The 26,497-nt window shown below is 31.2% G+C and overlaps 2 protein-coding genes across 22 annotated transcripts; both read right to left on the reverse strand.

Moving 5' to 3' along the window:
* Positions 1-1,431: 1,431 nt before the first annotated feature.
* LOC127068237 (fatty acid CoA ligase Acsl3) lies at positions 1,432-21,005 on the reverse strand. Of its 11 annotated transcripts, none has more exons than XM_051004132.1 (9): positions 19,838-19,982; positions 11,205-11,307; positions 6,955-7,309; positions 6,294-6,662; positions 5,671-6,066; positions 5,230-5,542; positions 4,849-5,112; positions 4,461-4,736; positions 1,432-4,377 (listed from the first exon to the last, which is right to left on the reverse strand). In XM_051004132.1, exons 2-9 carry the CDS (start codon positions 11,222-11,224, stop codon positions 4,223-4,225), a joined length of 2,148 nt encoding a protein of 715 aa, XP_050860089.1. In that variant the 5' UTR covers positions 11,225-11,307; positions 19,838-19,982; the 3' UTR covers positions 1,432-4,222. The 11 variants fall into 11 exon arrangements, with proteins under 11 accessions (XP_050860089.1, XP_050860090.1, XP_050860091.1 ...); XM_051004133.1 differs by having other exon boundaries at positions 19,781-19,920; XM_051004134.1 differs by lacking the exon at positions 19,838-19,982 and adding an exon at positions 19,350-19,717.
* Positions 20,305-25,803, reverse strand: LOC127068228 (uncharacterized). Of its 11 annotated transcripts, none has more exons than XM_051004085.1 (3): positions 22,041-25,803; positions 21,836-21,881; positions 21,436-21,737 (listed from the first exon to the last, which is right to left on the reverse strand). In XM_051004085.1, the coding sequence occupies exons 1-2, from the start codon at positions 25,801-25,803 to the stop codon at positions 21,862-21,864; spliced, it is 3,783 nt and encodes a 1,260-aa protein (XP_050860042.1). In that variant the 3' UTR covers positions 21,436-21,737; positions 21,836-21,861. The 11 variants fall into 11 exon arrangements, with proteins under 11 accessions (XP_050860043.1, XP_050860044.1, XP_050860042.1 ...); XM_051004084.1 differs by having other exon boundaries at positions 21,825-21,881; XM_051004080.1 differs by having other exon boundaries at positions 21,836-21,926.
* Positions 25,804-26,497: the final 694 nt, after the last annotated feature.

Here is a 26,497-nt window from a genome sequence, read left to right on the forward strand (position 1 = left end):
GAAATTAATCCAATCATTTGCTGGTCCATTACAATTTGTAATAATAAATATATCAAGGACTTCCCGTGCGAACGATCGTAATTAAACGAATCGATGCAACTAGTGCTAAGATTCTGCCATTATTATACTTCACTACTTCTCCAATATATATTATATATGTATGTGTATTCAAAAAGGATTTCTCTTGAAAAAAACAAAAAAGAAAAAAAAAAGAAAAAAAAAGAAAAAAAAAAGAAAAAAAAGACAAAGATAGAAAGAAAAATGGAAACATTCAGTCGCATTGTTAAAATGAAAAATCTTTCCTTCCTTAAAAATATGTGTCGGTATCGTTGTGCACACATCACAGGGTTTGGAATTACCAATTCCGGGTTGTATGGTTCGATATTGCAACGTCTACTACTACTAGTACTACTACTACCACTACTATACTATTACTACTATACTATTCTACTATTACTATTATTACTACTATATTACTACTGTTAATACTACTACTATTACTATTATTACTATTGCAATGACCAACTTAATAGATCGTTCTATGTATTATGATAGATCATTTCTCTTGATGCATTTATAACAAATAAAGTACTGAAAACTCTGCTAATGGAAAGATAAATTTATATATCTTTCTCTTTATCTCTCTATGTATACATATATATTTAGAAGGTGGTCCATATAAATTGTTACAGACTATTGATATAGAAATCGTGATAAGTGCAAAATTCAATTCAATAACTAATAAAAGATAACTATATGCAACCTTTTACTTATATTTAATCATGAATGAAAAAATCAAGGATGCTTCAATAAAGATCTGTAATTCGTTTTTATAGAAACGAATTTGTAATACTTTATGTGTACCACCCAATATGATGCACAAATACGAGATGGTCCATATAAACTTTTACGAAATATTTATATCCAAATCGTAATAAATAATATCGATTTAACATAAATCAAATTCAAAATTCCAAAAACAAAAGCTATTAACTACTTTTGCTTCCATTTGGATATCGATCAATCTTATCATATCATTTAAATTGTCAAAAAAACAAAAAAGAAAGAAAGGAAAAGAAAATTCTACATATTTAATATAGAAATACTTTGTAACACTTTATATAAGCTATCTCGTATGATGCATATATACATATATTTATGTGAACTGATCTACATAAAATGTTACTAAATAATTATATCCAAATCACAATAAATAATATCAATTTAATTATAAATCAATTTTATTATAACACCTTAAATGAACCACCCTATATAATACGTGTATAACATATATATATATATATGTTATATATATATTAAAAAATTCTTTTTAAGTAAATTAATTTTAAAGTATGTCTTTATGTTGGGATGATGGATAAGAGTTTAGCGTTTTTACATTACCTGGTTGAGTAAATTGAAAATGCTGCACACTGTTTTTTGAAGATAGGTGTATATAGTAAACATATCTCATTCTGTATATACATATAGAGCCATATTAATTTTCTCTTTCTTTCTCTCTCTTTCTCTCCCCCTTTCTCTCTCTCTCTCTCTCTCTCTCTCTCTCTCTCTCTTTCTCTCTATGATACAAGTTTTTGTACAGATTTGTACAGATTTATTAATCTTAAATCACCGTTTCAGAATAATTGATAATAATTATTATTGTGATGCACTATAAGATGCGAGTGACAAACAATGTTTTTCGTATTCATTTAATAATATCTAATACAGAGCTTAATTCATTAGAAATTAGTACCGATCCTTGTACGCTCGATGATTTATTCATAACCAGGAACTTCGCATTTTTTAATGAAAAAAGAAAAATGAAATAAATAAAATAAAATAAAATAAAATAATAATTATAACAATAATATAATAATAATAATAATAATAATAATAATAATAATGATGATGATGATGATGATGATGATGATGATGATGATGACGATGATGATGATGATGATGATAAGAAAATAAAATGAAATGTGAAAGACGAGCTGCCTATATTAACTTCTCTATTTGTTTTTAATTCTTATGCATCTTCATTAATTCAGCGATCAATTTTAATAAAAAATATGTAAAATAGAAGAATGAAAAGAGAAAATGTTCTATTTATATATATGAATATTAATAATAATAATAATAATAATAATAATAATTTGTGTGTGTGTGTGTGTGTATATATAATTTTTTTATGTAGAAAGAGAAAAAACGTTTTGCAATGATACACAATCGTACTTTCATCTTTATATAATTCTTTTTTCATTTTTTTTTTAATTACTTTTATAAAATGTTTTTAAGATGATAATAATAATCGTATTTCAATGTTTTAAAGAAAATTCCATCCTCATAATAATTTACTTTCTCAATGTCGTTCGCAGCAAAATAAATTCAACGGATTCACAAGAAAACGGGAAGACTAAATTCAATGCACACGTATTTCCACACTTTTGTATGAACTCTCATGTACTTACACACGTTTCTTTTTTCCTTTCTTTCTCTCTCCCTCTCTCTTCTATATATTTTTCATTTCTTATATATTAATCATCAACTTGTACATATACACGCGTACATAAATGCATGCATGCAATTCATAACGATAAGAGAGATCAACACGCATACATACGTTACATACGTGATAAAGAAAAAGAAAAGACATATATATATATATATATATATATGTGGGTGTGTGTATATGTGTGTTCTTATAATTTTTAAATCGACACTGCAAAATGTAGGCATGGTTTTCTTTTGTCCGATATACATATCATCCACGAATACTATTATTATATTAAAATGACAGAGAGTATAATTCTGATTAGTAATCCCAAAGGCAATCAGGAATTAGAAAAGTCAAAAAAAGAAAAAAAAAAGAAAAAATGCATACAGTCGACGACGTTTAAATGCTTTCGAATTTTTGCTTGTTCTTTTTTTTTTCTTCCTTCCTTTCTTTCTTTCTTAGTTTTTTTTCTATGTTGTTTAATTTAACAATGTACACCATCTCTTAATAACATGGAACGATCAATCGTTTATATGTAATAAAAGTCATTCATTTTTCTTTTCTCTCGTTTCTCTCTTCTATATTATATATATATATATATATATATATATATATATATATATATATGTATAAATAAATATATATATATATACATCAAAGTTAATCGAAATAACGACAATTTATTATTATTATTTTTTTTAACTTGTTTTCTTCTTTTTTTTTGGGTTTTCTTTTATTGTTTTGTTTTATTTTATTTATTTATTTATTTTTTTTTCTTTTATATATTTTTTTTGTTCTTTTTTTTTCCAAGTAGCCCTCTTCCATATATTCCCTAAGCTCGGCGATTACTTATAATACTTAAAGTAAGTACACAGTACGATTCGTGAACTTACGCAATCAGTTCGTTTGCAGAATGTTCATCCTCGATCGATCCACGCATTACTACTGTTTAGATAAATTCCCTCGGACGTAATATTAAAAACGCGTACTAAACAATATCATGTGACCATTGTTGAAAAAGAAGAACATAAATAAAAATTTAATCTTATAAACGACGTCCCTTTTTTTCTCTATTATTTATGTTAATAATAGAGGACGGTCGTCTTGCACCATTAGTTTTTTTTTTGTTCCTCCTATCCCACTCGCTTTGTATATCTCTCGACACTTTATTATTATTTTTATTTACTTACTAGGCTCTTTTTTTGTTTCACTCTCTTTTTCTATCTTCTTATCATTTGTATCATTCATATTAGATAAAAATATATTTTTAATAGAATCGCTTTAACATGGAATTTTCACAATATTCATCGAGAGATACGACTCTTTTAATCTCCTCATATATATATATATATATATATATATATATATATATATATATATATATATATATATATAAAACGATGAAAACGTAAATCGAACCTGTTTACTATCGGAAGACAATAACAAAAGACACTACGAAGCTTATAACTTTCGTTATACAAGGACTTTCAACTCGTTTCTTCGTTAATAATAATCTGTTTTTAAAAATTATTTTATAATTATCAGATAAAACAATGTCTAAAGTTTCTCGAGGTACTGTTCCATCGGACGAGGGTGGCCTTCCTTAGACATTTTTTTTGTTTATTTATTTGTTTGTTTGTTTGTTCCTTTCTTTCTTTTTTTTTCTTTCCTTCTTTTCTTTTATACAAATTACTCCTTACACTTCGTGCACATTTTAGCTCGACATCACGAAGCATACATTCTATTAATTTCATGTTGATAACGTTCCTGCACAGCCTTTCTCTTAAGTTTAAACGCAGCTGTTACAAGACCCATATCGGGTGACCATTGTTCAGGACAAAGTTTCACTGCACCAGGTATTTCAAACTTTTGTAACTGGCCTGTTAAAAATAAAAAATGTATGATGTGAGTACGAACGAGATCGATATAATTAAAGGATAATAATGCAACCGATTCTTCTTACATTTCTTAGAATGCTCGATCAATTCTTCAAGTACTGCTTTTTCCACCAATGGATGTTCGCAAAGTTCCTCAAAACTCTTTCCGACAATGCCAATATTGGATGCAATTTCTTCGAGAATATGATGGTTAGGTACTACTAGTGCTACAGTGTAGTTCTTACTTCCATCTCCATAAACACAAATGTTTTCTACAACTGGGCATGTCTTTAATTCTGTTTCGACTTTACCCAATGAAACATATTCACCTAGTTGTAATTTGATCAAATCTTTCTTCCGATCTAGAATTAATAATTCAATAAATGTGTGTGTGCGAATAATATATATAAAACTAATATATATAAAACTTCGAAAAAAGAAAAAAGTTAAACGATATCAAGAGTATATTATTACCTATGATCTCCACAGAACCATCAGGATGAACTTCACCGATATCACCGGTTCTGAACCATTGTCTACCATCCTCCTGGAAGAAATCCTCTTTTGTTTTCTCCGGTAACTTATAATAGCCAACTGAGACGTTTTCACCTCCAATAACGATCTCACCCCTTGGATTCGGTAAATTTGTTACTCGGTAACCAGCTTCTTCCCAATTCTCAAGACGAATATCACAAGTTGTTGTTGGAGGTCCAACTCTTCCAATACTTCTATCATATGCTACATAATAAAAAAAAAAAAGAAAAATATTTTATATAAATAACAAGAAAAGTAAACTAATATATATATATTTTTTTTTCAAAAACGCATCACAAGGAAGGATATAAAAATACATACTATCCATGACAGTAGCACAAGAACAAGTTTCTGTAAGACCATATCCTTGAGTAACGGTGACACAGAGACACAATTTTACTTGAGTGTGAGTTTCAGGACTTAAAGGTGCACCACCAGAGAGAATAAGTCTCAACTGACCACCAAGAATTTGCTTGACTGTAGCAAAGATGTATTTGTCGAGCAGAGGAGTATCATATCCATGATTGTACCATTTTAGTTTATAATGATAAGCAGTATTAAAGATGGCTGATTTGAAAGGTCCTAATTTTTTCACTTTCTCATTTATACCTTTAGATACCCTATCTAGGATAAGCTGAAATCAACAATAATTTTAATAATATAATCATTAATAATAATAATCAATCAATAATAAAAGCAATAATATAATCATTTTTTCTACATAATAATCTAATACAAATATTAGAAAAAAAAGTATTTTACCGGTACTGCAGTCATACAAGTAGGATGAAGAACGGAAGCATCACCCTTGGAGCCTCGTTGAATCTTGCTACTTGAATCGATCATTGTAAGAGGTGAACTATAACCAATAGGTACACCAGTAAGTAAGCATACACTTTCGGCAAGAAGTTCGAAAACATGAGCAAGTGGTAGGAATCCAAGAAAAACATCATCTGATTTAATTTCAACAGCATTGCAGAATGCTTTTAAGGTTGCCATAATGTTTCTGTGACTAAGTAAGACACCTTTTGGTACACCCGTTGAACCTGATGTATACATAATAATAGCAGTGTCATCGGCTTTTGGTGAAACTACCATTGCTTTAGACGTGTTGCCTGCTGCAATAATATCTGAGAATGGCATCAGTCGTACTCCTTCCTAATAACAAATCGATATGCAGAATTTAATTAAAATCGATTAAAGTTAACTCCTAAGTGAACACGTAAAAATTTAATTGATGTATATAATATCTAGAGTAATTAATTAATTATTTTTAATTACTCTCTTTAGGAATATAATTGAACAAAATAATTTTTTTCAAACTAAATGGTTACACAATGTAGATGGCTAGATCTAATTGTTCTAATGTATTTTTATCATATTACCTTGTAACCATTTGTTACAGTTTGCTTAAGTTGATCCTCCATATAAACAATATTCTTAACTTCAGGTAACACATGTAAAAGTCGTTTAAATTTCGGTAACAAATCATGGCTAGTAATAACTGTGTTAACTTCGGTCTCATTAATACCATGGGCTATAGCATCATCTCCAAGTGTCGCGTAGATTGTTACCACTGTTAGATTTTGTTTGAAACAAGCGTGGGCTGCGATCATCCATTCCGCCCTGGTTTCAGCAAAAATTACTATGTTCTTACGTAGAGTGAGACCATTCTCGACTAATCCTCGACTAAAGGAAGCCGCCAATCTTTCAACATCCACGAAGGATTTCCATCTGTAATCTCCCATTTTATACTAAAAAGAGAATTGAATGGAACATTTACATTACAATTTTTATATAAATTTTCATAGATCATTCTAATTATTCAAAACGTACGAGCTACGACGTTCTATTTAATCTAATCGTTTCAATCGAAAGATCTGATGATTTTACAAAATATCATTAAACAAATTTCTCTAGAAATATTTAAATTGAGATACAATATCTTTCGATTGAACAATTCTCGATCAGAAAATCCTATCTTCTTCCTCAAATAAAAAATGTTATTAGTCCAAAAAGAAAATATATATATATAGAACTATCTACCTTTTTAAAGATCCTTCCGTTAGGTTGAACCTCATCCTCTTCAGCAAGGATTTGTCTGGTACCAAGACACTTTTTTTCACCATGTATTTTACTGACCCAAAGCAAGACCTTCTCGAGCGTACAAATTTTTTCTCGTTCGAGCTTGATATGCATTGGACCAGGTGAATCAACGCTTCTATAAGTGATCGAATTTTCGCTCTTGCTGATAGGACGTGCTTTGATCCTTCTTGAGGCCTTCCTTTTTTCCCATGGCCGTTGAAGGATAAGATAGACTGGGAAGGTCAGCAGGTCGTACAAGTACGATAAAGCTTTGATCGCGTTGATCGCACTGGTGATCCAGAAGCTTTCCATCTCTCTAAAAATGTGATCCACCAATTTTACTATTAACATTTTAACATTTTCATATTCAACGATATTTAATACGTTCGAGTCTGATGATTTTTTATTAATAAAAAATTCAAAGAAAAAAGAAAAATAATTTTTATTAATAATATAATAATATAATAATATAATAATAATATAATATTGTATCTTATTCTATCAGAACGAACGTATTAAAACTAAACATTCCAAGATAGAATAATTTAAAGGAAATTTTATATCTCTTTACTCCTATAAGATAATAAGCAGATGTTTGATGCATCATGCTGCATTATCAATCGTGCATTGGATGCATATATAAAGAAGTATAAATAAAAACGTAAAGCAATTTACTAATAATAATAATAATAATAATAATAATAATAATAATAATAATAATAATAATAATAATAATAATAATAATATACTAATGATGATGATGATGATGATGATGATGATGATGATGATGATGATGATGATAAGAGATATATACTTATTAATACTTTACAATATATTATATAATATATTATATTTATCGAACGATTATTATGAATGAATAAATGATACTCAATAAATTCAAATAGAACAAATAAAAGAGAACTTGTAAAATAAAATTGGGCGAAACGCCAATGCATCTATGTATGTATGTATGTAAATAGTGACCCGATTCCATGTAGTATACGTACATAAATGCACTATTGCACTTCAAGGGTCGACGATATTCAAGTTTATTTTTATCCAGGCTAACGGATTCCTTTGGAAGTAAGAATAAACACGGCAAATCGAGCGATGAATGTATATGTTATATTTACACGTAAGTTGACTTGTTTCAACGATAAGCATATAAGAAAATGATGGATGAACCTCGTATCATTTAAAGGCTAAACTAAAAGAAATTTCGACGTTGAATATATGTACAAAATTTTTTACAATGACATTCATTTGTAAATTAAGTTCTCACGCAATTCTTTTTATATATTTTTTCTTTCTAATAACTTTTTATAATTTTTCTTTTATAAACTTTATATGTCTATATGTGTCTATCTTATATGTCTATATCTTATATGTCATCTTATATGTCTATGTAATATGCAAAGTCTTTAATATAATATGTTTATATATAAATATACATACATACATACATACATACATAGAGACAAATATACATAAGTAGTTTTTTATTTAAAAGAATGTTAAATATCAAATAATAGGAAATCGTTTAATTTAAAGAGAAAAGACTTCGTTATTCATAAATAAGAAAAAAATGGTTATTATTAGGTCATTCTTCTTAAATGGATTTTAAATGGATATTAAAAGTCATTGCTTTTTAATAGAAGTTATTACATTGTCACAAGTTTCTTGAATGGAGAAAATGAAGAAAAGGAATAAAGAAGGAGAAGAAGTTAAAAAGGAAAAAAGAAGTATTAAGAGGCTATAAAGAATATGATAAACGATAAGAAGAAGTCTCGCATAATAATTGGATATTTAGCATGAAAGAACTTTGAACGATGAATAAAGTTAGACGATATAAATACATAAGAATAATAATTTAAAAAAAGAAAAAAGAAGAAGAGGAAGAAGAAGGTGAAGAAGTAAACTAGGATTAATTAAATAAGCTAATTACGAAATTATTCAAATAAAGTTTCTCAAGATACATATGTATATATATGTACATATATACATACATGTATATTCCGATGAAGTAAGACGAAACTAAGTTCATTCAGTGGACTTTGAACGTTGTCTTTCACAAGCCTTGATAAACTCTCTCTCTCTCTCTCTCTCTCTCTCTCTCTCTCTCTCTCTCTCTCTCTCTCTCTCTCTCTCTCTCTCTCTCTCTCTCTCTCACAGGTTACAAATCCACCTTGATATGAATTTTAGATGATTATATTAGGATATTTCTTTATTAAATTTATCCTAATAATAATAATAATATGAGAGAGAGAGAGAGAGAGAGAGAGAGAGAGAGAGAGAGAGAGATTGAATTTCAGCATACATCAAGTTTCATAAATAATACAATTCATTCGAATTTCAAAATGTTAATTAATCTTATAACAAATTCTGTCCTATTATTTGCTACTGCGTGAACATATACATTTACATAACGTTTCGTAACTATTCGTGCCAACTACAATTGTCGATCTCTATTTATCAACGATAATTAACAACGAAGAGAGAGGAGAATGAGAGTGAGAAAGGAAGAGAAAGAGAAAGAGAGAGAGAGAGAGAGAGAGAGAGAGAGAGAGAGAGAAAGAGAGAGAGAGAGAGAGATAGGGTGTTTCAGAAGTAAAATTTCCAAATATGGTGTGTGTCGGAGAAATGTAATATATTATGGAACCATACATAATAATCAATGAAGAATTTTTCATTCACAGATTGAACGAGTATCAAATTTCTACTACATATAAAAATGAAAAGAATGAAAGAAAAAAATTATTAAATTTTTCTTTACGTTCGAATGAAATGGATAAGAAAAAAAAATAAAGAAAGAAAGAAAGAAAGAAAGAAAGAAAGAAAAGACGAACAAGTGAACGAAATATAAATGTAATAAAAAATTGTCGTCGGTTTGTTACTGACCCGTATTAAAGGAAAAAGTAAAAAAAGTTATATTATCAGAATATGACCAATGATTCCGATAAGAAAAGAAGAGAGAAGAAAATAAAAAACACCATGATCGAATGAGAAAAGGATATTTATAATGAAAGTTTCTCTTTTTGTGTGTATAAAGGATCGATAAAATTCAATGCCATAAACGATGCACTCAATCCACCTTGAAATTTGATAATTTAATTTTTATATATATAAAAGAATACATACACAATGCATATATATATATATATATATATATGCAGATGAATAAAAATCTTGCTTGTTCACCAATGCAACTAACGTACTAGCAATGAAAGAAAAGAAATGTTTTAATAATAATGGCAGACCAGAGATAATGACCTACTTTTTAAATGTTTCTATTCATGCAAAGAAAGCAAAAAAAGAAAAAGAATAAACATATCGTGTATATGTTAAAATATTTTCAAGCAAGAAAATATATACAAAATTATATTAAAGAAATATATATACATAATTTAATTATATAATTCCTTTCATATTATATTATTGAAAATTTATCTTATAACATTATATATAATTATTCTATAATTTTATAGAATAATATTTCTATGTAATATTATAAGATGAGAACCGAAATAAATCTGATTATATAATATGATATATAATATTATATAATCGTTATATTATAATCAATTATAATATAAGATTAATTATATAATTATATGTGTGTGTGAATCACATACATATACACACATAAATAATTATAATATTTATTATAAATTTAATTAATATTAAAATAGAAAGAGAAGAAAAAATAACTGTACTATATAAATAATGAAGCTGACTACGAATGCGTGCAAAGACTAGCTTTAACAAAAATCGTGCCAATTAATAAAATAATAATAATAATTATTATTATTATTATTATTATTACATTAACAATAATTACAATTGTTATTGTTATTATTATTATTATGATTATAACAAAAATATTTAAAAAGATCAAAACAGGCAATAATTCTCTACTAAAATATTTTCTACAAAATAAATGTAAAAGAAGAGAGTGCGTTCTTTTGTGCGTAAGATTTGAATAAACAAAGACTAAAGAAAAAAAAAAAGGAGAGAGAAAAAAAGTAGAAAGAAAAAGGTAAGATCAAAGTTCGACTTATAGGAAACACTAAACGATAATCATACTAAGCGATAATCAATCAGAAATTGTGAAAAGGGCTTTGTCAATCGTGAATGCATGCAGCAAAATAATGAACGAATAATCAACGAGTCTATATTTCTGTCTCTCTTTCAGAGTTGCTCTACAAACTCACGGTTTGTCCTCCACGATCATGGTGGCGACCCAGTTTATGCTTACTTCCGATCGATTAACTTCAGGTACTCTCTCTTATTTCTCGCTGATGCGGATTAATGGCACTGCAAGAAAAATCATTCCCAAAAAAAGGAAAAAAAAACAACACGAAAATGAAAATGATCTGGTTAGTATTCGAAGAACAAACAAACAAAAATTCTCATCACTTGCAGCCTTCGTTTCTATTTATTTCTCCTATTTTTTGTCTCCCCTCACCCCTATTTTTCCCATCACCATCACCAACCCCTCCCCTTTTTGCCCATTATTATTTAATGTCGTATCAACCGCAATCGCAACCGCAACCACTTCGTTGTTTGTTATATTAGCGACATAAGGGCAAAGTTCACAACTTTATTATACACTTTGACATGTTTTTAGATCTTATTGCTCTTCTTTTTCTATTTTGTTTATTCTCTCGGCACTCCATTCCATTAAAAAAATAAAAAAAGATATATATATATATATATATATATATATATATATATATATAGAGAGAGAGAGAGAGAGAGAGAGAGAGAGAGAGAAATAGAGCAAAAAAGAAAACTTTGATATCTCGTTTGAACTTTGATCGAAAAATATTCATTTACGATTTCGACTACTTAGACTTTCGAGATTGTCAAGATAAAGAAAGCTATGTATGTATGTATTTTGCCAAATTTATGACATGTGCGAGATTAAAAGAAAGAGATAGAATCCATGTCGTTTCTATCTAGTATCGATTTTGCTCATTGAAGCTACAGAAACGTATCGATTTATTCCTAATGATACATGTTGTATATATTTCAATGCAGATACGTATTATATACATTTGTTTACTTTGAATCTATTAAATATTGGCAAGCTGTTCGAACATAAATAGACTTTATTTTTATAAATGAAGTTTCGAATATATATCTATCTATATTAATATGTATATAACAAAGTTATTATAAGAATATAATATTCGTTAAACTAACTGATCATTATTTTACATGTTTTGCAAAAATTTGTTCATACATTTGAAATATATTAATTAATAATTATTTTTTATAGATATTACATTATTACATACAACAAATAGGACAAATATAAAAAATTATATACACGAATAGAATCAAGTAAAAAAGAAGAAAGAGTATTTTTTGTATCATTAAAAATTCATCAATACATTGAAGTAACTAATTAATAATTATTTTACATATGTAGATATGTAAAAAAAAAAAAAAATGTATCTTTTCTAGACCTCGACAAATCCACTCATAAATTTCCGATGCATCGAATTAATATTCCAAACGTTTCATATCGAAATCATATCGAAAAATAAACAATAAAATTGACACACAAATACAGATATCTGTATAAATATTTTCAAAGTAAATGGAAAAGGAAAAAAAAAAAAGCAATTTCTTCATTAAACAATGAAACTACATTGTTATCAAATGTAATTAATACCGATACACTAATAAAGATCGTTTCGAACATGAAAAAATATTTCGAAGTACAATACATATTTCTTTTCGATTGATTGCCTAACAGAATTTTAAAAATAAAAAAGAAAGAAAAGAAACAGAAAAAAAATAAACAAAAAAGTCGTTCCGATTTATTGCACGATGTTTCACATTCCATTGAATTCTTCGAAAAGGAGAAAATTGTTCAAACGATTTGTAGGTGCTAATGAGTGAAAACGACTTGAAATGGCATATAACTCGTCGTCCTAATTTCTTCGATCGAAAACTAGGGAGAACATACAAAAGAGGAAAAAAAGGAGGAATTGTGAAAGGAGGGATGAAAGGGGAAAGAGAGAGAGAGGGAGAGAAGTAGCCAGCCAGCGAGCGAGCGAGCGAGCGAGTGAGTGAGTGAGTGAGTGAGTGAGTGAGTGAGTGAGTGAGTGAATGAGTGAGTGAGCCTTCTCACGAGGTTCTTAGCGTTTGAAAATAGACAAGAGGGTCAGTAAGCGAGAAATCGTCTCTGATTTGTCGTCAGAGGATTCGTCCTCGCTCATGTCAAAAAGAGTATTTTTAGTTATTAGAATATTCTTGTTGGATTTGGAAAAAAAATAAGAGGAGGAATTGCTTTTGCCTTATCGTACAAACGTTTAAAACATTATCTTATCTAAAGGCGGCATACTACTGACGTCATCAATATAAACTTTCCAGAAATTTCAACATCAACTGCACCATCTCTCTCGAAATTCATTAATTATTAAACTTTTTTGAAATACACGAATTAATGAAATTAATTAATGAAAATTATATTAACAGATAAATATAGATAATATTGGTACGATCGAAAGTTACGAAATAAAAAGACATTATAAATTGATTAATTCTATTAATGATAAGGGATGATGATTTTTCCTGAGATCATCACTAAAAACTTCATTATTAAATTTTGATATTATTAAATGAAACAATTTTCAGGAAATATAGAATGAAGTGTCTCTGATCGATAACTATTTGATAACATTTGAAGAATCAAAGTCCGTAAAGGAGACAATCGATATTGCCAGTCCAAAAGTCGGACAATAATCACTCAACACTTAAACCTAAATAATGTATAATAGACATATACATATATAAATATAAATTATATGTTGATAAGTTCGTAAATGCATATTGGATAGATAAATATGGAAATACATTAGATAACATGATCGAACTTGACGAAACATTAAATAAGTATATACGTACTAGCTATAATACATAGCGGTTAGAAACGAACGACTATGAGTACAGTACATAGATTATATTCTCCTCTATGCATATTACTGTTGATTGCTTTATCACGTGCTTGACTCGGAATAGCCTCGTGATTAAGGAAAAAATTAAATCTATATTGAGTTTATGAGATAGAACTATAAAAGAGACGAAAATTTGATACTTTGAGCTTCTCGTTCGCCAAAAAAAATGAAAACAAAAAAATGAATTCTGTTCACAATGATATCGTAATTCAGTAACAACGTCATACAGTTTGGAAAAATAAAAATCGATTTTTAATGCATAATTCCTCATCGTACCTTCTTTTCAAACTCGACGAGCACATCTTAGATTGTTTGCAAAGCACAGCACAGCGATAATACTACTACGGCGTTTTTAGAAATTACAAGAAAGGATAAAACGAGATCGCGTCTTTTCTCTTGCTTACAAGATTATTCGTCATACGTTATCTCGACGGGAGATCGATTATCTCGTTTTCAGTCGAGAATCCATACGACCGACTTGCCGTAATAGTGGATCTAAAAACGTACGAGAGATATAAACGTCGATAGACTAAACTAGCAAGAAAGAAAGAGAAAGAGAGAGAAAAAGAGAGAGAGAGATAACGAGTTTCACGGCATTGAACATCGGACCCTGTGTTACGTTATATTGTTGAGTTTCCTCAAGGTGAAACATTGCTGTTAATATAAAGAACGCGAGAATTACGTCGCAATTCTAATACATAATTTACTATAAAAACACAATTAATATTTAATTTCAAACATCAAAATGCTTGTACTCATCTGTTGATTGATAGACAGATAAATTTCTAATAAATCAGATAAAGGAAAAAAAAAAAAATACGATTGATGTCCGATACAAGATTTATATTCAACAAAAAATCAAAAAGGATTATTCATTTCGAATTGTAAAAATAAAAAAAAAAGAAAAAAACAAAATCAATCAAGATTAACATCCGTCGGTAACAAAATGTTTTAGGCCGATAATATTTTTCTATCGATAATCTTTCTGTCGATAAATTTTGATAACATAATTAACATATATATATATATATGATAATTTTTTTTCACAACGAATATTATAAATATTTATACGTTATTTGAATAAAATTTATAATTTGTGTAATACATAAAAATAGAGAGAATTTATAAATATCATTAATATTTATGATATTCATAGTAATAAAAAGTATTATAATTATATTACATATTAATAAATTACAAATTTTATTTACACAAATGCTAGTTATGTTAGATATAAATTGGAAATATTATTTTCATAATATAATTGATTTTTATATTTATCCATGGGACTAAAAATTGCTCGCAATGAAATAAAGTATGACGAGATTATTCGTACGAGGACTGAAGATTGAAAATTTTCCATAAATTGAAAAGAAAAAAAAAATGACAGTTTTTACGATAAAAAGAATATCAAGGGGAGAGGACGGGGGTGAAAAAAGAGAGACAGACAGAGACATAGTTAGAGTGAGTGAGTGAGTGAGTGAGTGAGAAAGAGAGAGAGAGAGAGAGAGAGAGAGAGAGAGAGAGAGAGAGAGAGAGAGAGAGAGAATCAATAATGTCACGCAAGAGGAAGGGCGTACGATATATACCGGAAGAGAGTAGACCGTTCGTGATCTACGAGGGGAAGGATTTCGCGTTACGTCGCACTGTTATTGAACAACCTCCTACGCGAATCGTGATGAGAGCAAACTAACTGAGATCGACTAACCGATCCATTTATTCCTCCTCTCTTTCTTGTAATTCTAAAGAAAAATCTGTCTGTAAATATTCTCTTGTAAACACGGTCTCTCTCCTCTCCCTCTCTCTCTCTCTCTCTCTCTCTCCCCCTCTCTCTCTCTTTTCTGTATGTATATATTTAAAAATAATATATGCAAATAGATACGTGTTCATTTTTTTCTTCGATGGAATTATTTTATCTCAGCATGAATAGTTACCATAATTATCTTTCCCCTTACATATATATATATATATATATATATATATATATATATATATATATATGATAATTTATATATTTATATAATCTATATATTTATATGATTGTGTATGTGTATGTGTGTTATATGTATATATATAACATATCCCTTATCCTTCAGAAATTCTGTTTTTTTTTAGAAGTTCTCCTTTTGAACACGTTATTCCAATCAGCAATTTTTTTATTATTCCGATTTTAGAAAGATACTCTTTTGATTAATAAGAGACATTAATGAATAATATAATTAAAAATGTAATTATAAAACAAAAACACAAACGGATTATTTTAATCAAATAATAGCATTAAATGGTAAAAACCAATATCGTCGATACATTCTTCATATCAATATTACTTTCTAACGATGAATAATAATAAACTATTAATTTCCCATATATAAATATAAAGGACTCTAATCGTTGGAAATAAAAACGTATAAATAATAATGAAAGATAAAGAAATAACAAGTGCAAACGTTACGATCCATTGCGACAAGTGCATTTATTCGGTTTGTTGACCGACATTAATTGTAAGCATTCATATTTCATAGGTTAAGTATCGCTTCCCTGACAAATAACAATGTCTTCCTAATAAAAGAGCTTAAAGATACGATTGATCGTTCGAATTTAAGAAAATAAGGAGCCCGAGGAATTACTTTTTTCATTTTCATTTTCCTTTTTTTTTAATTCGAGGTTAACTCGTCTCTCTCTCTCTCTCTCTCTCTCTCGAATTGAATAGAATGTAGGACGTTAACGATTGATTACAAACTTCGCTATGCCGAGTAATTTCGTATAAAAGATTTTCCAACAAGAGAATACGTCTATATTACACATTAGATGAGAAATACGAAACTCATTATTACTTTGTTTTTTTTTTCTTCTTTTACAACGTGAGGGACGAAGAAAAGTAAGTTCGTTTTCCAACACTTCCGATCGAAACCGAGTAATGACGAACCTAAATGAAAAACCGATCGATTATGAATACAAAACACATAGAAAAGTTTGAGATACACGCGCGAACCAACAACTTTGAAAAAGGAAAAAAGAAAGAAAATATCAAACAGTATTAGAGCCGGAAGTCATATGTTATTAAATATCGTATAAATATTTGCAAATGTATTGTAATATTGCAATAGTAAGTAGTATTTGCAAGTATTTGCAAATATTGCAAGTATACACGAATAAAGAAATGAATTAAAAAAAATATATATATATATATATATATATATATATATATATATATATATATACATATGTACATATCAAGTAATATCTGATCAAGCGTAGTAATAAATACCTACAATTTACAAGAAGATTCAAAGTACAAAGATCAAACTTTATTACGATCTTTCGCTCGAGGCAATCGAACTCTTCCGTAGGAGGCGATCCGATATCTTCCGAAGAAGAACGAAGAGCTAAGTTCGTAGTAGACTACAAGAAAGGCAGGTGAATGAAAATAGAAAGAGAAAAAGAGGGAGGATACTATACGTCGAGGTCGTATCAAATTGCGTGAGAGACCAAGTAACGAGAATAAAATATTCCACGTGACGAGAAGGGCGTTCATTGGCTTATTCACAACCGCGAAGAAATGCTTGGAAACCGAATGCAAACATTTTTATTTTTCCCTTTCATCATCATCAAAAAACAAAGAGAGAAAGAGAGAGAGAGAGAGAGAGAGAGAGAGAGAGAGAGAGAGAGAGAGAAAACGATGACCATAAAAAGAGTATCGATCTTTCATTGTGCAATAACGATCATCGATGAAATTTTGATTTCGTCATTATTTTCGGATACTCTGTAATAAATGATATTCAGTTTTCTAGGTTAATACATAAATAAATAAATATATAAATTTAAATAAAATTATTTTACGAGAGAAAAAATGCTATATCGTATTTCTCTCTCTTTCTCTCTTTTATAAGCGGGACTTGGCGCGACTGGTAACGAAGGACGCCGGACGTCTCCCTCGCAAACTCCTTGTGCATATTCGTATGCAAGTACATATATATCTATGCTAGTACAAATAGCGCCGGCGCATAAGTTGATTCGTGAGAGGAAAACTTTACAATGCCTCGTCCACGCGCGCGTTCTTTAGCTAAAGAGTAACGAGAGAGAAATAGACATAGAGAAAGAGAGAGAAACCTATGTATATATACGTATATAAAAATTTGGGATAAAAAGAAAAAAGAAAAAAAAAAAGAAAAAAAAAGAATTCGAAAGAACTTACCAAAGGAAAAAAAAACGCACACACAACTCAATGAGAAAGAGGAAAAGTAGAAAAATGAAACTATATATGTATATACTTATATGTATGTATGTGTATATATATATATATATCTGTGTGTAAATGTGCAGAAAAAAAAGATAATAAAACTTTTTAAAATGTGCAGAGTTCTCCTCCTTCTTCTATCGTCGATTCCAACCGACTAACGCTCGCTTTTCCCAGTACGAATCCGGTAAGGAAATTATCACTGTTCACGATCCAAGGGTCAAGGATGACGTGAGTGTGGGTGTGCGCGTGAACGCAACCATCCGTACCGATGCCGACGATACCGACGATACCGACAATACCGACAATACCGACGATACCGACGATACCAACGATACCGACGATACCAACGATACCAACGATACCGACAACAGCGACGATAACGACGATAACGACGATAACGACGATAAGGACGACCACGACGACGATGACGAAAACGACGGATGATGATAGTAGGCGCCTACTAAGAAAAGGGTGGTATGCAGGTAGTAGGAGAAGGAGGAGGAAGAGGAGGGGGAGGAGAGGGAGAGCAAAAGATGGCGGAGATAGTATGCACCGAATGGTACACAACTAAGCCGGTAAACATACGTATATGTTTGTACGTGTTATATATATATGTATACATGCATGCGTACTATGCAACGTACTTCGTAGTTTTTTTATTTCGAGAAGTATTTTAATTCTTCGTCAATGCGAATGAAAATATATTGTTTCGCACTTTTCACTTTGAACTATTTATCTTCCTACTCTAAATATTTAACCTTTGATCGTTGACCCTACGTAAATCACAGATCCTGATTGAGTCTAAAAGACAACATTGTTGTTATTGTCGTCGTTGTGTCGTCATCGTTGTCGTACTATCGTTATTTTCGAATGAAATGCGACGCTTTTGCGACGAATATGTATATATACGCACACGTGGAATTTCTCTGGAAGGAGAGAAGATTCTAAGCTTATAAAACGGAAATAAACATGCTAAATCAGGAAGGCGTGAATCCCTTCTCGAACTACCCTACTTACTATTACTTCTATCATGATTAAGATTAGCGAACGACGTATGCTCAACGATCGAATCTTTTCGTACATATATATATATATATATATATATATATATATATATGCATATATGTATATATATAAATTTCACATACCTTTTATCTCTATCCCTTTTTCTCTTTCTCTCTCTCTCTTCTCTCTTTTTTGCTAGTTTCTTATTTCGTTATATAAGATTGACGAAGTTATTTTGAGAATCGTGTGCCTTAGCTAGAGCACAGAGTCGAAAACGACAACTTTAAATTCATTTGATTTCGATGGCATAAATAATCCTCCAGGTAAAATTACGTAATATTTGTTGTTGTTTTTGGTTTAACATACTATTTGTATTTCTTTTACCTTGTTACTCCCTTCTCCTTTCTCTCTCTCACTCACTCACTCAATCTCTCTCTCTTTCTCTCTCTCTCTCTCTCTCTCTCTCTCTTTCGTCGTATTATTAAGTTTCCACTCGATACGTCTTTGTCACACGAAGAGCACTGGAGTGAGACCACGTGCTTCTCTTACCTATCACTGACACTAACACATTTACCTCGCTAAATTAACCTCCTTTAATCTATTCTTTCGCGTTACTTCTCGATATGCTTACTTCTCGTCTCTCCAAAATACCGAGAAGAAAATTCCGTAGACCGGCTTAACATTCGAACGAGTTTTTCTCGATTTCCATCGTTTTCCTTTATGTATCCCGGTCTTAGAAATTGTTTGTATTTCCCGTCGAATCGATTAATTCGTCATTAAAACGACAACACGAACTTTTACGTTAGAATGAAATTCTTTATGCGTCGGAAACGTTGCGAAGAACCGTTCCGTAACGTGTTACGCATTAGACGCTACTAATTCTATTGGAAAATACGGACCGACGTACATAGACTCAAACTCGACGCGGCCATCTTGCCGCTCACGAGTCTTAAACTAACGGGATCGATGAGGTTGCGTCATCCCGACATCTACTGGAAATATCATGAAACTCGTAGCGCGGGAACAACGTGCGTCTTAAAGTTAACACAATTTTTTTTTTCAAATATAATCTATTGAAAATGTATATAATTGACGAAAATAACGAAAATTATTTATATAGTGAAATTTTTTATCATTTTTACTATCACCACTTGGAAAGTCATCGTTACATTTTCAAAAGATAAAACGTCGCAATGTGAATACTTATCTGCGTTTCCATACTTGTTATGTAAATTATTACAAATTTATTTTCATGTCTTATGATAATACCGTCTAATTTTAAACTAAATTCAAATTATTTTTATCTATAGCAGATATTTTTTAAATTGCAGGATAAAGAATTAGATGTCTGCAAAAAACCAAACGGATATGAATTTTATATTAGAATTGTTAGACTCTATTTTATTTATGTTTTATAAATAAGTAGAGATGATTTATAAAATAAAAAATAGTATAAAAAAAAAAACGTTCCTGTTTATGCAATAATACGACGTACTAGGAACCAAACTCATTAAAGCATGCAGCTTGCAAACCAAGACAGTTCCCGACTATTCTTGATATAGATATAGATAGTTGAGCTACGGTGGACCAATCGCAAGGCTCGTTTCAATGGATGAAGATGTGGCGTGATCCTTGATGACGTCACTTCGTCGCCTGCGATCGATAATTCCTCGTTTTTCTCACTGAGAGAGGAACTCGTCACCGAAATAATATCGTTACAATCGATACTGACTCGATGTGGCACCCACTTCACGGTACACGATATATTTGCAATTTATTTTATACTTTTTTTTTTTTCAAAAGAAGGAAAAAATACGTGATAATTTAATTGTAAAGTAATTACATTCGAATCGTACGAAGTTATCGGTGTACTTTCGTTGTTAGCTATGAGTCAGAGACTGAAACGCGTAAGTTTATTTTAGTATTCCGTTAAAGTAGTTCGTATCAAACATTCATTTTATCGTTTAAGCTTTTCGTGCTACTTTACCGACGGATTACTCGTTTAATATACTTACATTAGATTCTACTTATTACAAAATGCGATCTATGTAACATAAAACTTCCTATAATAACGAAATGTTTTCCTCATTCATCTAAAAAATAAAAAAAATAAAATAAAAATAAATAAAAAATAAAGAAAAAATAAAGAAATCCCAACAGAAAAACGAAAAAATCGAGGACGACGCAACACCGTGACTCTTGACGATAGAGGTTAGATTTTGCAGAAGATGCGGCACGAATGTCTAAACTTTATTAAAACCAACAACAGTAACAATAGCAACAATAACAGCAGCAGCAACAATAACAACAACAACAACAACAACAACGAGAACAACAAAATCGTTCCTTTCTCAATCGGTTCGTAAAAAGTTGCGTATTGTTTTCTTTTTCTTTTTTCTTTTTATTTAAACATTCGAAAGAAGGAACACACCTGTCGCCGCCATACGTGAATCCACGACACCATAGTAATCGAGTTTACACATTCGCATGGTAACCTTTATCGCATGCCGAACGAATAATATCCTGGAGACCTACGACATTAGTAAGACGAAAATACAAATGATTATGGCACGCCCAGGGTAAAAACAAACACATCACCCACCATAAATATGCCATACCATATACATACATATTCATATGCAGTTGAGACCTTTCTCACGACGCTGCTACGATTGCTAAAAGCAGTGCAAGGAGGCAAGCGAGTAAAACCATGGAATATTCTGTTATAGTTATAGTAATGATGTTAGTTACATAAGGAACACGTATTTCGATCGGTCGTGCGAGATAATTCTCGTCGTAATTTTTCAAATCAACGTCCCATACATTCCTCTCACCTTCGCGAACCGCAATACGCCTGTTGCCATCTTGCGTTTCTATTGGCTCCAATATTTCACATTTTTGTTCATCATTTTTTTCTGTTCCTTGTCCTACGTCAGACTCAGAAATAACATCTTTCTTCTCTACGGTAAATAATTTAAGTTTTGCCGCATTTTTTTCGTCAGCCTTGTCTTCGATTTGAACGTCCAAATGACCTTCACCCAATTTTGTTAGTCGAACTTCAAGTTCTTCCATTTCTTGTACATTCCCGCTTAAACTGGCTGCGGCTATTTGTAGATCTTCCACGGCTTTGTTAAGATCGATCTCTATGTCCGATGGACGTCTAACGTTATTTTCTTTGAGGTTAGGAACGTCAAGCTTTTCTATGGATACGTCGGATTCAACGCTTTTTCTAACAAGATCTTCGTTCTTCGAGGACGTTGACACCTCATCCAGCGTCTTTTCATCTCCCTCGACCAAAAACGACGACGAACGTGTGCTAGTTTCATGTGTATTATCGCCATCGGTCCTAAAACGACTCGATGAATCATCTCCAACGTCAAGGCCATCGCGTAGGTGGTCGGCAACGCTGCTAAAAGCCTCTGCAATCATCTTCACGTTCTCGTTTGCCAAACGAAGATAATAATCGAGCTTATCATCTTCAGTTTCTATAGTATTTTCTTCGTCTAATTTTAAGTCGATACATTCCTTGATTTCATTGGTTTCCTTGGTTTCAGATTTTTCATTGGAATGTTCTTGAACCGTACCGTCAAGAAGTTCATTACATAATTCTGTAATTAAAGGTTCAATCTCAATTTTATTTTCATGGGTAGAGCTTTTAGCTTCAATTAGTTCATCCTGTCGGTTGGTTTTTATTTCTGAATCATCGGATCCTTTGATTATATTTACCAAGTCTTGACACAGACGACTGTACGCGGTAAAATCTGAATCCGTATTATCTTTACCAATTAAGGAATCATCGCGAGTGGGTTTCCAAGAATCTGAAGTAATGTCAACAGACGAAGTTCGTCTGGTAGCGCTGAGAAAAGTGGACGTTGGCGTTTCTTCGCGATTATTAGAATTTTTATTCGACCATTGCATCGTCGTTGATGGCGAGACATAAACTCGAAGCATTTTCCTACAGAGACCAGAATCGTGATGATTTCCGTTTATGTCAAAAGTATTCTTTGTATATCTTTCTCCGCGCCATCTTATACTACCTTGATCGGATAATTCACCATCGCTAACAACACGTCTAAAATGATCTATCTTATCTACGAATTTACGATTACTATTTATATTCTCGATATCATCGTTGATCTCATGTAGGCTTGGCTGTCTGTGCAAATGTATACGTTCTTGATTTATCAGCCCATAAAGATTAGCAGAAAGAGACCTAACAGCTCTCTTTTTCTTAGCAGGAAATTCATTGACAGATTCGTTGATACTTTCTGTTTGATTATCTGCGTTGTTCTTTGCCGATGTTGTCGTGGAATCCTTTCTAAGTGTCCTAAAAGCTAAATCATCCGTAACAACGTCAGGTTCGCATTGTGGTATATATGGCGAACGAGGTGGATTAAATTTATTTGGCACTGTGTGCAGATAATCGCTCTCCGTAGCAGTGGTCACTGGTCCAAGTGGTATACCAAAAGGTGGTTGAGGTTCGATAACTTTAAGTGTATTATTGGCACGATGTATACTACGGAAGACAACGTCGTCTCTCGTTACATCCGGCTCGTCACGACGAGTTATACCAATAGGTGTCTTAGTTTCATCAAACATATTGTCCCTACGCGAAAGAACAGGTGAAGCGATGAGGTAACTGATGTTTGAAAATGATGATTGTCCAATAATATCCGACAAAGAAGTTGGTCGTTCAACAGGATGCATTCTTCTATAGGCCATATCATCTTTCAATCTATCAGGTGAATCCAAACGATTAGGCTTTACTTGCTCATCTTCAGGTTGTCCATGTTTAAGACTGAATTCCTCCATGCTTCTTCTTTCAGCACGATCTAACAAATCCTCATCTCCAAGTCGTAAACTATTGTATATGGCTTCCAACTCAGAAATTGCTTCTTCAAGATTCTTCGACGATTGTTTTCTCTCTAGAGCTGCTTCATCCATTTTCGTTGTTTCGTTACTCTTTTCTTCAGAATTCACTTCATTCTCATTGCTATTTCTAAAAACATACGAACGTTCGCTAGACGATTGAGTATTACGCGCTGAGATTCGTCCATATATACCGTTTGTTTCACAGTTCATTGATAATTGAATCTGTTTTACTCTCTCATCGTGTTCATTAACATTCGAGCTAAGTTGATTATTACGATTATTCTTTCTTCTACATTTTGAAGCTTCAGGCTCGTCCATTTGAAGAGACCGAGACGGATTATGTTCGATCTCGTTCGAACGGTTACACATCGACGTGTACTTATTATTTGTATATTCTCGTGGACGAATATTGATCTTTTTGGATTCTAAAAGAAACATATTTTGTGAATCACGTTGTGTAATATTTTTACTACGTGTAATATCCTCACTCGAACTATATGCTCGTGTACCAATCCAGTCGACTTTCTGATCCATATTTGTATTTGCATACCCATCGAAAAGCCTTTTCTTTTGACTTCTACCATTAAAAGGAAAAGAATGGCACGCGTAGGTAGGAACACGACGAGGATCACGAGGTGGAGGATCTGGTGGATTAGTCGATCTTGGCATCGATCTTCGTTCAATCGTGTGATCTTTTTGACGATCGATATCTCTCACTGATGTCAATGTGAAACAATTGTTTGAATCCTGTTCTATCCAACGAGCAGCAGCAGCGTTCTTTTCGTAACAATTATTTTGATTCATATCTGTTAAACGTTTGTGAGTTGAATATTCAGTTTGATTACCATATGACCAATTCTCAGAACAACCTGTACCTGTATTGATATTTTGAGTGTTCAACACAACCGATTTATGTGTTGGAGCAATTTGATCATTAGATTGTATCGTTGATCGTCGTGAATGTATTATTTGGCGTGGTGTATCATTTAAATTCGCAATAACACGTTGTCCTTCGTCTAAACATTCTAAGCTGTCTTGTTTACAATTTACTTGATTAGCATCATCTATATGCACTTCTTCTTTAAATAAACGTTTGATATAACGTTCCGTTCTAGCAGCTCGAGTACGTCTGTTGTAAGAATTGGTTTTACAAATGCTTTGTGAATGATCCTCTAATTGAGATTTAGCCAATGAGTTATTGGAAATACGTGAATCCTCGTCAGAACTACTATTAGGACATAATCGATCTCTTTTAGCCTCTACGCGTGCCTTCATTTTATTTTTCCGTATTTTCCTACCCAAACCTTCTAAAGAACCATCGCTACTACGTGAATGTACAGAATCTATATGGACATTAAGAGATTCCATGGATTGTTCGTTAGTTTCAATTACCAAATTATTAGATTCTGTCTGACGCTCGCAATTATTTTTTACCGGATGAAGTACGATACTGTCAGATTGCTTATTGATTTTAGAAAGATTTTTAGGTTCCCTTTTGCAATAAACAATCTCTTCTTCGTTGGAAGAACTGTCATCATCTCGGATAGAAGATATACGCTTAAATATTCCTCCAATAGACCACTTCTTTTCTTTTTTTTTATAGGATGTTGAAGTTACAGCATTACACACTGGCAGACGACGGGTCGGTGGTAAAAGACCATCCATTCTAAGGATATCTTTTCCTCTTATTCTCCTCTTTTCCGTAAAGCAACTATTAGATTCCATTTTATACTATTACACCTATAATAAATACTTAACTTGATATATAATCCTTAACTGTAAATAGATATATGTACGGAAATGAACCTGTATTACTCTTTACTAACCTTTATACAGTTATAAACTATAAACAATTTCTTTCAAGTAAAAGATCGAATGTTTTACACAATTGCCTGAGAACAGTAAATAATCTTTGAAGGCCATGTACAATCATTGGTAGTTAGCAACGAATCGACACGTAAACTGAAAGTATAAAGAAATAACTGTAATGGACACCGTATAACGAAGCACATCGACACCAACTCACCTTTTACTTTACGGAACATTTTTATTTTACTTTCTTTCTTTCTTTTCTTTTTTTTTTACATACACGTTTATAATTCTCGAATCATGAAAATTGACGAACTTCTTTATTTTATTTTCATACTGCACTGTACATTTCGTAAATCAAAACTTTCCCAAATATAAATCTCAATGATGCAGATTTTAAAGAAGTATTAGCGACCTCGAGATTGTACTTCGTCATTCCTCTCGAAACGACGATTATTTCTTTAACACTTATTATTTGACACTAACAATAGTTAATTATAAATATAGAGAACAAAAGCTGCGTCCAACAAAGTTGTCTGATGCGACGACCATAAAAAGTACCCTGAAACCGTCTCGATTCGCTAACTAAAAGGAGGAGGGATTCTTTATC

The sequence above is a fragment of the Vespula vulgaris genome, chromosome 12, assembly GCF_905475345.1.
Source record: "Vespula vulgaris chromosome 12, iyVesVulg1.1, whole genome shotgun sequence".
NCBI lineage: Eukaryota > Metazoa > Arthropoda > Insecta > Hymenoptera > Vespidae > Vespula > Vespula vulgaris.